The sequence below is a fragment of the Rhinolophus sinicus genome, linkage group LG04 (genome assembly GCF_036562045.2).
Source record: "Rhinolophus sinicus isolate RSC01 linkage group LG04, ASM3656204v1, whole genome shotgun sequence".
In the NCBI taxonomy this organism is placed as follows: Eukaryota; Metazoa; Chordata; class Mammalia; order Chiroptera; family Rhinolophidae; genus Rhinolophus; species Rhinolophus sinicus.
In genome coordinates this window covers 130,804,303-130,819,934 of record NC_133754.1, presented here as the reverse complement: position 1 = coordinate 130,819,934, position 15,632 = coordinate 130,804,303, and the positions used below count along the sequence as shown (strand labels likewise).

The window sequence follows — 15,632 nt, the reverse complement described above, 5'->3', positions numbered from 1 at the left end:
GAGGGGGGACATTTTCAAATGGAATAAGCATAATTTTACATTTTCTATGAGATGTTCCTTTCGTTCATTAACATATTTAAAGGGCACCTCAAATGTTCAAGACATTGGGCTAAAGGGACAGTAATTAAAAAGCTAAAATGCCTTCCATAGTCACTAATATGTTAGATATCCTGTGAAATAACTCCAACAGGATTAGTCCACCCACTTATTGAGATAGAATACCTTTCCTTTTATAGCTATGAATTCTTGAATAGCAACGCAGATAGTGGCCAGAACACACATTATAATTTTCAGATATTTTAAAGTAGCTGTTGATTCTCAGTGGCTGATAAATTTAAAAAGACATTGAATTTAGAAAATAATTCCTTAACCCAAGAATGTTTAAGGAATCACTGTGAGTAATCAAAATGCAAACTTTCTGCACCTGCCCCTATGTGCACACAAGTGCGAAGTTTTATTGGCATATTTGTTTTAAAATCCCCCCCATGCTAAAAAAAAACTATCAACCACGAATCTCAAGATGGAAGTTAAAGAATACCTAAAGGCTACAGGAGGAAATGAATTAAAGAGTACGTAAGATTGTCTTCTCTCTTTCAATATTTAAGGAGCATTCTTTAGGCATGTTATTAACTTTTTTTTTCAACTTATCTGTTTCTTACGTTAGAGAACTAAGGGTTTATAAACAGTGTAAATTAAAAGTAAAAAGCATTGGCTTCAGGACTAGACAGATTCAGATCCTTCTAAATAAGGAGGTATATATAGATGATCAACAATCTACCCAAAGCAATACTGATGGCTATAGCTTATTAAATAAGATCAAGTACAAAACTGCAGACTTTGTGCTATTATACAATGTCATCAACTTAAGTGAAAGGCCATGCAGCAGGTTATACTATTTTAAAATGTTCTAGTTTTCATACAAAGCTGTATCTATAAAGATTTAATTCATTCTTCGAATCTCATCATAAAATATATTAAAATCAATCTACAATACATACTGCACTAAAATGTTGGGCTCAGACAGCAAGATGAAAAGTACTCCACGTGTATTTCACAAACTAAGTTTTTTAAAGGTCTAAATTCCACTAAAATATATTGAAATAGTCTACGTGAAAAGACTCAGACCCCCCGCCCCAACACACACACACCAATTTCCTAAAATATACTTGAACACTTGGGTAAGGATTGGAAAATAACTCGAACTTAAAACAGTCACAGTTTTGTTCTAAACTATCTTTATTACGTATTCTTATAAAAAATGTTTGTTTACCATTAAAAAAAAATAGATCCTACAATGAAGTAAAATGTTAACAGGATTCTTTAACCTATTTCCTGAGTTTCCACTGACTTTCCAATTAGATTTCACTAATTTCAAAAACAATGGTTTCTTTTCATATTGTTTGATCTTTGATAGTACCTTTATTTTTTATTAGTGTTTCTGGTGGGCGGGGTATCTATGATAAGCTGAAAGAAACAAACAGACAACAAAGTCTTTTCAGCTCCTCTCATCAAAAGCAGCAGTTTAATCCCCTACCCAAAAAGTCAATTTAAAAATTTCCTGCTGGAGTGAAATTATTAATTTTTTCAACCTTGACCCTTGAGTGTACAGTATGTCTTTTTAAAGCACTTATGCTGTATAAAATAATAGAACTGTTGTCTACAGGAAAAGCACTACTGTTTGAGTTGCAAGCTGAACTAGCTACTTTTCTCATGAGCACCATATTATATTACTTTAAAAACTGACTGAATATCAAAAAATAATTATACAGACTTGGGTATACGGCAGACAATTTCTTGAAAATAAAGAAAGTAGGCCTGTCACTTCAAGGAAAACAACTGACAATAATTCTTGCCAATTTGAGCTTTCAAGTGAAAATTAGAATTTTGGAAAACTTGTATCTGCTACGCTGAGCTTGACAACTTTCCATAATTTAAAAACTCAGTCGATGGGAAGCAATATTACCAAGTGTAATTTTTTTATATTGTACAATGAAATGTGAAATGTAGTTTTTCCACTTTTCAAATTTTCCAGATGACCAGTGTGATGCAAAATTATGCATAGGTTAAAAAAAATTCAGAGCAAGATAGACAGATTTTACTGTAATAAAGTACAAAATGTTCATTGATTTCATTTCAGATTCTACACTGTAACTAATATTTGAGAAACTACCAAGAACTTTGGTGCCCTATCAAAGATGGATATCCACAATATCTAAATTATACTCCAACCTTTCCCAGCTAAATATCTGCGTGTGGCCAGATGTTCTCCAAATACATCAATAAGACAACAAATCCAAACAGATCAAATGCAGAAGCAGCTATGAGAATCCAGTTGTTTTCTATTAAGCAACATTACAGAGATACACAAAAATATAAACAGCACCACTCTTATCCAGTGTTTAAATGTCATGGCTTTATTTCTGCTATTTTTAAATGTATTAATAAATATTTAAAATATTTCTCAATTTTAATTTCTAACCTGATAAATACTGACAGATAAAACCATATAAACAAAAGCACACTGTCATCCTTAGTAATTTTTAAAGAATAAAATGAGACCAAAATGTTTGCGAACTGCTGCCTTAGAATACTAAATTTCAACCAGGAGGAAGATGCAAGAAGAGAAGTAATATATATTAAGTGCTTGGTAAGCATCGGGCTTATACCTTAGAGTTTTTAGATCCAGGTTATTCAGTTCCCATTTTACAACTAAAGGAGGAAAAAAGGAGGCTCAGTGAAGATATTTACATACTTATGTATATTTATGTGTGTGTGTATACATGTGTATATATATACACACACACGTGTGTATATATACACATACATGTATGTATATGTATAATGTACACTTTCATTTTAAGAAATAAACCCTTGCTTAAGATTGTCTACTAATAAATGTCAGTGCCAGAATCCAAGTCTGGATCGTGTCTGTCTGCAAACTGGAATACAATGCCAGCATCTGAGGTCAGATAAGCAAAATGATGGCTCAAACCACCAGGAAATCCTTGAATTATGTTTATTACACTGTTAATGAGGACAGTGAAACAGAGAAGGACAGAGCTCTATGATTAAGACCTGGGGTCTAGAGTCAGCCTGACTGCCTTCAAATATGAGCGCTACTGTTTAACTTCATGCGTGAATTTCCCCATCTGTAAAATGAGGAAAATAATTTATCTACTTTATAATATCGTTGTAGTGATGAAACAGATAACCACATAAAGTAGTTCCTGACACTCAGTAAGAATGTAATACATGTTAACTGCAATGAGGAGGCGGAGGAGAGGAGGAGGAGAGGAGGAAGAGCATTTTTTCAATATGGTCACTAAGAGAAAAGCTCCGGGTCTCCCAAATAACTTCAGTTATTTGGCTAATTTATTGATGTTAAAAATTAGTTCTTTAACAAGGAAATATAAATTATTAATGTACAACAGTTCTGGATATTTAAAAATATTCATGTATTCATTAATTAAGTGATCATTTACTGAGCTTGGAATGAAGTATCACGTTAGGTATAAAGTAGTCAAAGACGAATGTGGCATGCATTTTTATCCCCAAAGTCGTGAATATACTACAAGCAGATCTGAAACACAATTAATTCCTAAACTCCTTTTTCTGCTTGTTAAGAACAAATGGCAAGTGGAGCGCAGCACATACACCACAGTCTAGCCATGTGTGTTGACGTGTATTTGCAGAATGTCTTTTCTTTATTTAAATCTCAACACTTCTGTCCTTTCTTAGCAAAACTTCCAAGGGGGAGAAAATGGAAAGAATGTAGCTTAACCAAAAATAATATTCTTATCAAGGGATGCTGAAATTTCTATATCAAAGGGGAGAAGCCATCAAAATTAAATTAATCTATTTTAAATGCCATGACAAATATTCAGAAAATGAAAATTTAGACTAACAACATGTTAGAATTTTTGCAGTGTTTTTCCTACCAGTCCCACATTTCCAGCAGACAAAACTGATTCACTGTTCAGTCTGGTTAGAAAAAAACAAAAATAAAACTTTACATACCAGTATAAATATATGGAAATGAACACATGAAGAATGATGTTACTTTGCCATGTTACCTCTGCATTATACTATTACCTTCATTTACTTTAAAATTGGGCATAATTATAAATTAAATCAGAACCAAAGTTCTGGTTTTTATTTTAAAGGCCCTCGGATTAAAATTTGGGGGCAGAATGTAAGGGAGATGACAAATCTTAATGAATCTAAGTTTACAAAACATTTCATTTAAGTTCATTTCTTTTTAGGCATGCTATTAACTTTTTTTCCACTTATCTGTTCCTTATATTAGAGAACTAAGGGTTTATAAATAGCATAAATTAAAAGTAAAAAGCACTGGCTTCAGGACTAGACAGATTCAGATTCTTCAAAATCCATCACTGAATAATTGTGTGGTCCAGATTGTTGTGTAACCGCTCTAGACCCCAATTTCCTCACTGTACAAAAACAGGGATAAAACCCACCTTATAGAGCTTGATGGGCTGGTTAAATGAGACAAAGTCCAGAGCAAATAAGGGCTTCTTAAAGGTAATTTTTGTTGTTGTCACTATAGCTTCAAATGTAAATTACTCTTAAATTCTTGGGTTAAAAACTCCTTTAGGTTATACCCAGTAAATTTCACATTTTTTCCCTCCAAAGACCATTTAACTTTGTCACAAAACACCATACAATTAGCACCATTTGCTGTTTTAGACACACATGCATACCCAATAGCAAGATGGTGTTGCATTTTAATCCAGCACTGTATAAAAAGCTTGAACAGTGCTTCTTGCCCAGGATAAAACAAGAATTTTAGTCCTTTCAAAGGCTCTATATTTACAAACTTTTAGTTAAAGGAACAAACATCTAAAAGCTGTTATTGTACCAAAAATAAAGTATTTGAAATTCTTACAGTAAATAAACTTTATGGTAAATGTAAAAACATAAGAGTCACTCCTTCTATTTAATCTTCTCCTAGATAATATACATTAAAGTCTCAAAAAACAGACCCCTTTCTATTAGTGGCTGTAACACTATACCATAAAAGTAAACCCATTTCGAGGGTAAGAAAAACCTTTTTTTTTTTCATTTTCACAAGCAACGAGCACGAGGAAGAATTCCATTCCATTTTCAGATAATTCCTCTTAATGGGTTAAGGCATATTTTCTTTCTTTCTGGCTCCCTCCCTGTACTGACACCAAGTCATAATTTAACTGAGGCTTTCTTGAGAGACAGTAGTCATTTCCCTTTCACTGATCGCAAGCCTGCAGATGAGTCAACCTCATTTCAGTCTCAAGTTAGAAACCACAGAGAGAAGGATTATGTTTTCATCATTTATATAATAAAATAAAACTGATGAAACAGGCATTTCTGCTCTTGGAGACATGAATTGCACAAAACAGTATCTTTCTGATTACCAGAGTCAAAACAGAGCAACAAAAGGCTCAGTTATCAAAATTCTCATCTTTCCATCAACCTAAAAAATATTCTCGTAAATGTAAGAAATTATCAAAGTTGCTGATATTGCTGATTAAAAGCAGCTTACCTTAACACTTTGGACATGAACTTGATTCAGCAGTCTTACAAATATATACCTGCAGAATGGTGGCCTTGCAGGCATGTCCCACAATAGTGGTGTTCCATCAAATACACACTTGCTGATATCAGATATTTGAAAGTGACCCCCTGAAATACACACTGAATACCTATTTCTCTATGTTCTCTAAAAGTCACTCTTATTTTAAGACAAGGGCATCAAAAAAAAAAAAAAAAAGTGCACGGTGTACTTTTTTATATCCTTTGGCAGAAAAGCCATCATTTTACAAATTAGGATATGATGTTGTATTCTTAGTGTATATTCTTAGTATATTTCATTCTTAGAAAGATGAAAGAAGCATTCCTTAGAAGAACAATTCATGTATTTTACAATTATAATTGAAGGTCTTATCAAACTGTCATTAAAACCCTTACCTTAATTTTGTTATTTTTTTACAACAATGTAAAACATGGAGAAATAAAAAATATATATATGGTTGTTAAAATATTGTATTTAAAAGAACAGTTAGAAGACAAAGTTAATACAATTTCTCACATACCGGCTTCAAAGCTTCCTCTCTTGCCAATACCCTGCATATATTCTACTGCTCTGATAATACAGGTCTGTATGTGACTGTTTCACAGTTTCTCAACTTCAGCACTGCAGACTTTATGAGTTCAATAATTCTGTTACTGTGCACTGAGGACGTCTGGCAGGGTCCTTGGACCCTGCCCATTACATGTCAGTAGCACGCATGTCTCCAGACATTTTTGATTGGGGATGGGGCAGGGGGCATGCATGCTACTGACATGTAATGTCCCCTAGGGAGAGAGAATGTAAAATCACACCCAACTGAGAAAGAACTGCTCTACACCCTTGTAAACACTGTTCTCACCACCTGAAATAATTTCCCCCATCTCTCTAGAAAACTCCTGCTCAGTTTTCAAGACTCACCTTACTCGCTACCTCCAAAGTGAAGTTTATTCCTAGTCAAAGTTCCTTCCTTTCATATCATCTACCTTCGTTTTTCTCCTTAATAAAAATATATATGTTCTATTTTCCCCTCTAGATAGTAAGACTGTCCACCTTATTTATTCATTGTATTTTTATTGATTTTAGGTGTCCAACAAAGGTTTATTTGTAACTGATTATGAGCCGTCCATAAAAGCATCAAAGCGATAACTCTCCCATTTTCAAGGGAAAATTTGGTTCACCAAACAAGGTCTCACAATGAACAATATATAACCCTCCAGTTTTGTTGTTGTTTAGTTTTGTTTTGCCTTTGCTCCTGGGAAATGGAAATTAAATGATATACTCAATTTTAGTAACCCAAGGACCTTGAAATATCTAGTACTTCAATATTTTTATTTGGTCTTTGTTTAGATATACATTTGAATCACCCATTAGTCTATATGTTTTCCCATCCAGATTCTTTTTGGAATATGAACAGGTAAAACTTAAAAACATAGAAATACAAACCCAATTTTATACCATGATGACCGTATTTCAAGACTAGAAATGAAAAAGAAGGATTTAATTACTCTCGTTGACACTGAACAAAAATGATCAAATTCAATTCTATGTTAAATCAGTATCTAGCATCTCTCCATTATTTCAAGAGATGTCATAAATTTCTAAGGAAAAACTTAGAAAAATCTAGCTTAATTTTGTGTGTGTGTGTGTGTGTGTGTGTGTAAAATACATCTAGATGATATGTATATAAGGCAACACTTTCCTGGGACAAAGCTGAATGAACTAGGATCCTAGAAATATCAAAAAATAGGAACAACAAGATAATAATAGAGCGTCACACTCCAAAAGCCTGGAAATCACTGTCAAGGAGAATCCTCTAGAATTTTCTGTGGCCCAGAGCTTGTTTCCTCTATCAGCAGCTCTTGTAACCTGAATTACCCATATCATTTCTTCAGTCTTAGAACTGTTTTATGTTGCCATAGTTTTAAAAAAAAAAAAAAAGATCTCAGCAGTGTCAATTTTTTAGCATTAGTACTAAATTTTTATTGAAATTAACAATTTCAATTCACTGTTTTCCTACAAATAACTCAGGGTAAAAAAATGTTTACTTTAGTGTCTGTGGTCAACTCACAAGGCAAAGCAATTCATTAATCTGGAAAGTAACATACACCTGCACTGGACTGGAGAAACGTCACAGAATAAATATGCAAATCCAATTCCACATGGTTGACAAGTTTCTATTATCAAACTGCTAACGTGTTTATTTCCCCCTCAATAACTGGATTTTTGTCATGAATACACATTGAGCCCTGCAGTTATTAGCTGTGATGACTAGGTGACAGTGAGGACACTACTTGAGATTTTGCATTTGACAGATCATTGACACAGTCACATTTCTTTTTTTCTTCTTCCCTTCACTTAACAGGAATCATGCAAGAGGAAATGAACTGGAGCTATTAGAGATTATTCAGGTTTAATAGCACACATCCTTTTAGTGGCGGTTAGAACAATACACAATGTGGCAGAGTTAAACAGAGGCATCAATTACACTCTCAGACCTGTTAATATTTTTGACAATATTTAAATAGCACATCCCTTCAGGGCATGGCTTTTCTTTGCCCTCTCAGTTACACACCTGTCAAGTGTTTAATTTGCCAAAGGGAAACAATTTGATTTCTAACGGCAGCCTTAATACTGAAGAAGCAAATGAGAAAAATTAAACATTATTGCAAAGAAGTAATGAGAAGGATGTGAGGGGAAAAGTAGGCTCATTTCAACATGGCACGTCAGCATCTGTCATTCATGCAACAATATGATCCTGTTCTTCAACATGCTGCATATACCTTGAGCTTTTAATTATTCACTCCCTTTGCTTTTTAATTAGGGAAATGATGGCAGAGAAAAATTGGAGGGGTCAAATTTACCAGTACTACCAAAAAACATGGAGCCAGTAATTTGAACTTATCATGTATATAAAATTACACATCTGAAAACATAACTTAGGTACAAGGTAATAAACAAAACCTTGCCACTGATCAGATTTCTGTAGCTTCTGGTTTAAAAGCAAAAGCAAATGTCATTCCTTAGGTGCATTAATTAAATTATAAATACCAATAAATTAGCAATTGATACACCATATAGAAAATTTAAATTTAACATAATAAAGCCTAGAATATTTATGTTTAAACTTTAAAACAGTAAAAGCTTTAAGTTTTACTCTAGTCATACAAAAATAAAAAAATCTGGTTCAATAAATAAATGAAATTGAATTAGCAAAGAATGGAGACTAAAGTGAAGAGTCACAGCAACTGAGAAGTTATCAGTGGTTTTAACAGAAATTAAACTCTTAGCATCTAAAGACCAAGTTTCCACCTTTGGGGGAAAAAAACGATGTGAGAAAGGCTACAGCATCAAAATAGAAAAAGGGCTATGCCTTGCGAGGCCAAGAAAACAGAGTTCTAGCAAGCTACTGTAGGGAAAATGGAGTCAGTCGGGCTTCCTCCCCAGCCAGCTGCTGGCCCTGACCTGGTGACCTGCCGGTCCGAGATGATGAACGCAGCGTGGGTGCCGTCCATCTTACAGATATGCTATAAACACTCTTATGTAAGCACCCTGGCTGTGAGCCACCTTGGTCTTTGTATGGTATAAAGGGGTTTGGCCGTTGTTGTTTTTTTTTGGGGGGGAGTGGGGGGTGCTGAGACATATGGGGCTGCTGGCTGCAACCAGCAATGGTGCTTATTGTGCCCAATAAGCCTAAATGAATTAAGTCTACTTTGCTTTCGGCTCCACGCATCTTCTTCCAGCTCCTAGAGCTGCGGACCACTTACCGCGGGACTTCTACCACCTGGGACAGTTACTCCACCTCTATAAGCCACTGTAATAACAGTGTGGGCCAGAGGGTTTCCTTGGTCCCTTTCAGTTCTTGAACAGGTGATCAAAGAACCAAAAGTCCAAAGGCATATAAGACATGCCTGCAGAATTCATAAACCTCACAGCTTACTTAGTCCTGAAATACATCAGTGTCTATCATGAATGTATCAGTAACATCACTACTTAGACACTATGAGATTCGATATTATGCTCAGATTTCCAAGGAAGTTTCAGCTGAATCACGTGGAGCACAGTTTTAGAGCCCATATCCTACTTCCACTTGGAATAGTAAAACAAGCTCAAAACAAGTAGGCCTATTTCTCCCCTCCCTTCAGCAGATGGGATAAGTACAAAAGCTATTCCCCTTACATACGGCTGGCTAGATAGGAAATTTTGACAGCTATCTCACTGGACTAGTGGTATTTCCTGACATACTTCCTAGTACTTTCTGTTTCAACTTTTTCTCTCATTTTAATCATATCTTCATAATACAATAAATAAGGGGACAACATCTGTTCAACTTCTTCAGTTTGTGAAAAACCAGACGATTTTCCATGTCATAATCACACTGATATTCAGGATATTGGTTTCTCCAAAACCCTGCCAATCCTTTCTGAAAAGGAGTACTTAAAGCCAATCTTTTCAATAACTTGCAAAGGGGACAAGCATAACTACATATAACAACAACATACAAAACTCTTTTTCTTAATTCATGATCACGACCTTTAAAATCATTAAGCATAATTTCACTGGAGAAAAATATTTTTAAAGATTCTTGATTTAATTTTTTGGCTACCAAAATATCTAGACTAAGAAGTTATATGACATTAAACAAATTCCTTCCCTATCGCTATTTGTTCTTTTTGCGTTTGGCACATTTTCGAAGGTTTTTTTTTTTTTTTTTCCTAAATTGGAGCTGTTTTGCACTGAATTATAAAACTAGTCTTCAAGTTTCATTTTTAACCTTTTAAGGCAGAACACTTGTTAGCAAGTCATCCATAACCATTAAATTAATGCTAAAAATATTAGAATGGGAATTAACTTGGACTGCAGGCATAGACTGACTTCAAACCTTGAGAGGATAACAGCCCATTGTAAAAAATACATTTTTTAAACTTGAGAAATTATTGATTAAATTAAGTTCAAAGAACATGTGACTTCAGTTTTCATTCTGTCATTGTGATAGGTTTCAGTTTTAATATTAGTGTTAGGAGTTCTTGATGCTCATAATTTTTAAAGAAAAAGAAAACCACTGTGTTACATTTGGAAGTTCTAATGTTTATCACCATCTGATGCTGTCACGAAAGCAATTGCTACTTACACTGCTTTAAGAAGTGAGACTTGCAATTCCTCTAACTGATGACAATGTAATTATTCCTTTTACTGTCAAAACAGAGGTGATTTCCCTTCCTCACACACAATTACACATGCAAATCCAGGCTCATCTGAAATCTTGTAAGTGTACGGAATGTCTGAATCTGAATGAGCAAGATCACAGGAACAATGAGCCTTAGTGAGGATGGAAACCAAGTCTCCAGCCATCCACCCTACACCTATTTTTCTCATTCCCTCTGTAGGGGCTCATTCTTCAGCTTTCAACACAATGTCATATCATCTACAATATACAGCAACAACCATTACAGAAATAAGTGGGGTGGGGGAGCTGGAGCCACAGTGAATCTGAATGTCATCTTTGGAGGTTTAAATGACTTCATTAACTCTTCATTAACACACACAAAAATCCGAGATCTATACCATGCTTTGGGTGAATGATGTCCTACCTGGTCTTTCAGCTGCTGTACTGAAGTCTGAAGGTTCAGTATCTGACTGAAGAGTGGGCTCTGCAAAACTGACTTGAGAAGGTTCAGTTTGTCTTCATTGGCCACATCCCCACGTTCTCGCAGCTTGGCTTGCAAGCGCTCTGCTGCCTGCAGGGCCCGATTTTTGTCTGTACCAAAGAGCAGCATTAGTCAATAATAGGAATCAAGCCATGCTTACAGAAATCCTAAAATGATTCCTTTCAAGAGCATAAAATTGACTCAGGAAAAGAAAAGGAGGGACTGTATAACACGTCACTCTAAAGATATACATTAAAACTTGAAGTCTCCTGTAAGAAAGTTGGTTTGAAAGCAGGGACTGGTTACAGTGTATGCTACATGCAACTAATTGTAAAGTATTGAAACTAATTCAGATAAAGTATATTTGAGTGCTAAGGCCAGCTATTTCAACTTTACAATAAAAACTATTGAAGACCAAACAGTCTGTGATCTCGCAAATACTGATATTTTCACCTTTAAAAAAATGTATTTACATCTAAGAAAAATGAGAAATATAACAACTAAATGAAGGCTGTTAACCCAAAATATGACAATTTCATATATTAAGGGGCAAAGTATTCTATGCTTGAGAATTTACTTGAAATCACATTTTACTTGAAATCAATGCATCACAGTAATACATATCCCTTCAAAAACATGACTTAATACTTTGTGTTTGTCCCAAAATTTAAATAGCAAATTTACATATACATAATTTACAATTAATATAATTCAAATACTAATTGATCACTTTATGTATCAGGCACAAAGTTGCAAAATAAATATTTTGAATAATCCTGATATTATATAATAATATATAAATAATAATAATAGTAATAATATTAAGCCTATCATCTTACATGCATGTTCCACCAGTAAGTGAGTTTTTGCTAGAAATAGTAATTTAAAACATCTCCCTAGAACTCTCTCTCTTTTACTTATCAGTGAAGCCAAATTTATTTATTTTTTAATAGAGACTGTTCAGCTATGTGCTATGACAGATTCGTGATGGTAACAAATTTACCTATCAAAATGTATTTGCCATATCATACAGTAATCAAAGAGTGGGAAATAGCACCAGAGCCATTTTCTATAACATTAAGTGTGGAATTTCACAGAAATTGGGAAATTAAAACATTAATTAATGTTAACCATGAGTTCACAAACACACATAAATGTAAATGATATTTTCTCATATGCAGAATTTTAAAGGCAAATAATGAGAACTTCAGTCTGGGTCCTATTTCCCATAGTATCTCAGAATACAAATCTAGTATTAATTCCCCTGTCTGTTCTTGGAAGGCATGCAACTCAGTAAAAACTTACAGAATAATGGTTAGAAAGTAATGATTTAAATAATTTTGTATTTCCCCTTTGCTTTCCACTTTCTTACGAGGAAGTTTCGCTATAGGGACTAGTAGTCTTTTTGGTGTGGGATTTCAGTATAAAACTGGTGATGAAGGAAATGGACACCCATGCATTTTCATTCCCAGCACAGTACCAGGAACAAATCACAGTAATGATCCCCATGGTCACAAAAACAGCTCCTCTTCCTGCCACCTACTTTCACCCTACTCCTCCAAACCTGCAGCTGTCAAGACACCGGCTGCACTCATCAAGGTGTCAGAGAGAGGGATCCAGATACCTCCCAATAATAAGTCCCCTGGACTAGGTGAGGAGTGTGGTATCAGATGAGAGACACAGGGACTGGGTGTACCATACCTGATATACCTGAAACAAGTTCTACAAACTAGTTTCTATAAAGAGCACTACGAAAAAAAGATAAACACACGAGCTTGGGAAATCTGACTATGTCAACTTAAATTATCTCATGTAAAAATTAAACTGCCTTAAATGATCACTGAAGGTTGTCAGCCTCAGTTTTTGTTACTGTTATCTTTGCCAACTTAAAACCAAGAGCTCAGCAGTATTTCACCTGCCACAGATAAAGTAAAAGTATGAATGACATAGGGAATGATCTTTTTTTAGTATTATAAAAAAACTTTTGAACTTTCTGGTGATATCCAGAAGCAAACATTAGCCAGAATTGGGTTCATAAATCAGAACTGGGTTGACATTAAGCTTTAGTAAAACCCATTATTGGCAAAAACATCTCATATACTTTTAACTTTTGCTTATAAATGATGTTTTTTATAATATTCAGATGAAATTGTTCAAATATAAAAACACATCACCTGGTATAATGTTAGTAGATAAAAACTTTTTTAAAAACTATGTTACTATAGACAGAATCCTGCTATTTAGAAAATACCACACTGAAAAGATCGCAATGGAAGGTGTTTCAATTCTTACAAAAATAGAAAGGAATAGGGTCTTACCTATAGTTTCTAACATTTTTTCCGAAGTTCAATGTTCTCTACAATGACAATAAACAGCAACTAAAATGCAACTGGGAAGAAAAGAAAATAGAATGGTTATGTTTTAGCAGAACTTTAAAACTATATTCTAAAATCATACGCTGTAAAAAGCTCTTGATACTACTACAGTTCTTTTGACCATTGAACTTAAGATAGTTTTCCTTATAGGCAAGAAAAAAGTAATCGTTTTAGGACTAATGCAAAATTATCTTATCTTTGCAGATAATTCTTCCATAATAAGGTAAAAGGCATGAAATCTTTTAAATAAGATGGTAGACGTATCCAAAATATTTCCTGAAGAGCTCCTCAACACAGACCCCTATAACCGATAATCTTTGGCCTCACTTTGGATTACAGCTCCTCACTCAGAGTAAGGAGCATACTTCACGCTGCATGAGAAATTCTGTGGGCAAAAAAAAGTTCGAATGTAAAAAGTATAAGATGTGATCCTGGCCTTGAATGCACACAGTCTTGATTGTGGAGACAATACACACACACCAGTTAGACATGAATTGTGACAATCAGGCAGTACGTGAACCACTGGAAGATAATACATTAAATCATGGATGAAAAAATAAATACAGGAGTATCACATGGAAAATTTTTCAAAGGTTTTCAAAATACCCTCCTGATTATAATGTTCTCTTCTTTTCCACTCAAAACAAAAACCTTCTCAAGTCCCTCAACTCCCACCAATCTCATCTTTCTCTGACAATACTTATCTAGACTGAAATGTGGAACTGAGATCTCCTCTGACAATGTCCACATCACTAACCCTATCTTTAATCTTTGCTGTCCAACAATGTTGCACAAAGTCTCCATCGTTACATCTAACCTTTGCTTTGCAGAAAACGAAGTCATCAGGAAGTCAGTCAGTAATTCCTTCAACGGAGAAAAGTAATCTACAACCACATCCTTACTTTTCATCTGGAAGATGAGAAGGGATTTCTTTGAGAAGGAACAAGTTACCCCTGTTATCTACTTAGGAGAAAATGCATTTGGAAAAAATGAAAGTATGTGATATATATGAGCAGATGCATAGACCATCAATGTCTGCAATTAGCTCTATGTAATAAGAGAGAATAGAATTTATTGATTTTCCTTACTCCAATTTAGAATATACTATTTAAAACATCAACTCCATTTCAAAGTCAAATAGCTCAACCACTGGCACTTGTTTTGAAAAGTGCCCTGGAGTCACATCAAGAGAACACTGGCTCTAACCTATAACTGAAACCTACACAGCACTGTGGCTTGAGCAAGGGGCCTATCATCTGAACCTCAGTTTCCTAGATAACACATTTACTCATTGGGTATGTTATGATAAATGAGATAAATAAAATATGCCCATTTCCAGCTCATAACTATAAAATACATATTCAGGATTAATGCTGAGACCATGAGCATTCCATTGCATGGTTCTATGGGGGAAAAACACAGGGAAATATTAAAAATAGTCTTGTTTATTCTTATAGACAAGGAAACTGTAACATTTCTTCATAAAATAGCATACAATTAGGTCCCGCTTCCCACAAAAAATTACTCTGACAATTAAAAAATAAAAGTAAAGATACCCCAATATAAGGGAACCAGGTGTATTTAATTAAACTGCCCAGGAGGAAGCACGATAACAATGAAAGAGCATGGAATAGGGAGTCTGCTATCTTGAATTAAAATTTCATCTTGACCACTTACTCGCTATATCGATATGTCCTTGTTAAGTCGCTATCTTTTTTGAACTTGAAAATCTCTAATTACAAATAAATAATATTCATGAAGTTTGGAAAGGATCAAATTATATACATGAATGCTTGGTATGCACACTAAAATTTAGTTCTATCCTCTTTCCTGTCTGAAAAATTAACTCAGGAAGATAGGCAGTATTGCATGATGTGGAAGGGGAGGTAGACTATGGGTTTAGGGGATGATGACTGAGGAGGAGTCGGCAGGGAAAGTACAGAGGAGGCAGTTCCCAATTGAGAAAAACACTGTCGTACAAGAGTTCACCTATGAATCAGTTATGCAGAAATAGAATTATTTTTGTTTTCCTCCAGAGAAATTCTT

General features: G+C 34.6%; 1 protein-coding gene across 16 annotated transcripts in view; it reads right to left on the bottom strand.

Annotated features, from left to right (window-relative positions):
• Positions 1-15,632, bottom strand: part of MPDZ (multiple PDZ domain crumbs cell polarity complex component) — a 156,655-nt gene that overhangs the window by 118,134 nt on the left and 22,889 nt on the right. For all 16 annotated transcript variants that reach the window (XM_074330403.1, XM_074330388.1, XM_074330390.1 and 13 more), the window contains exons 2-3: positions 13,530-13,600; positions 11,155-11,321 (exon numbers count right to left, since the gene is read on the bottom strand). In XM_074330403.1, the coding sequence (XP_074186504.1) occupies positions 11,155-11,321; positions 13,530-13,545 (183 nt within the window). In that variant the 5' untranslated portion in view covers positions 13,546-13,600. The remainder of the gene's footprint in view (positions 1-11,154; positions 11,322-13,529; positions 13,601-15,632) is intronic.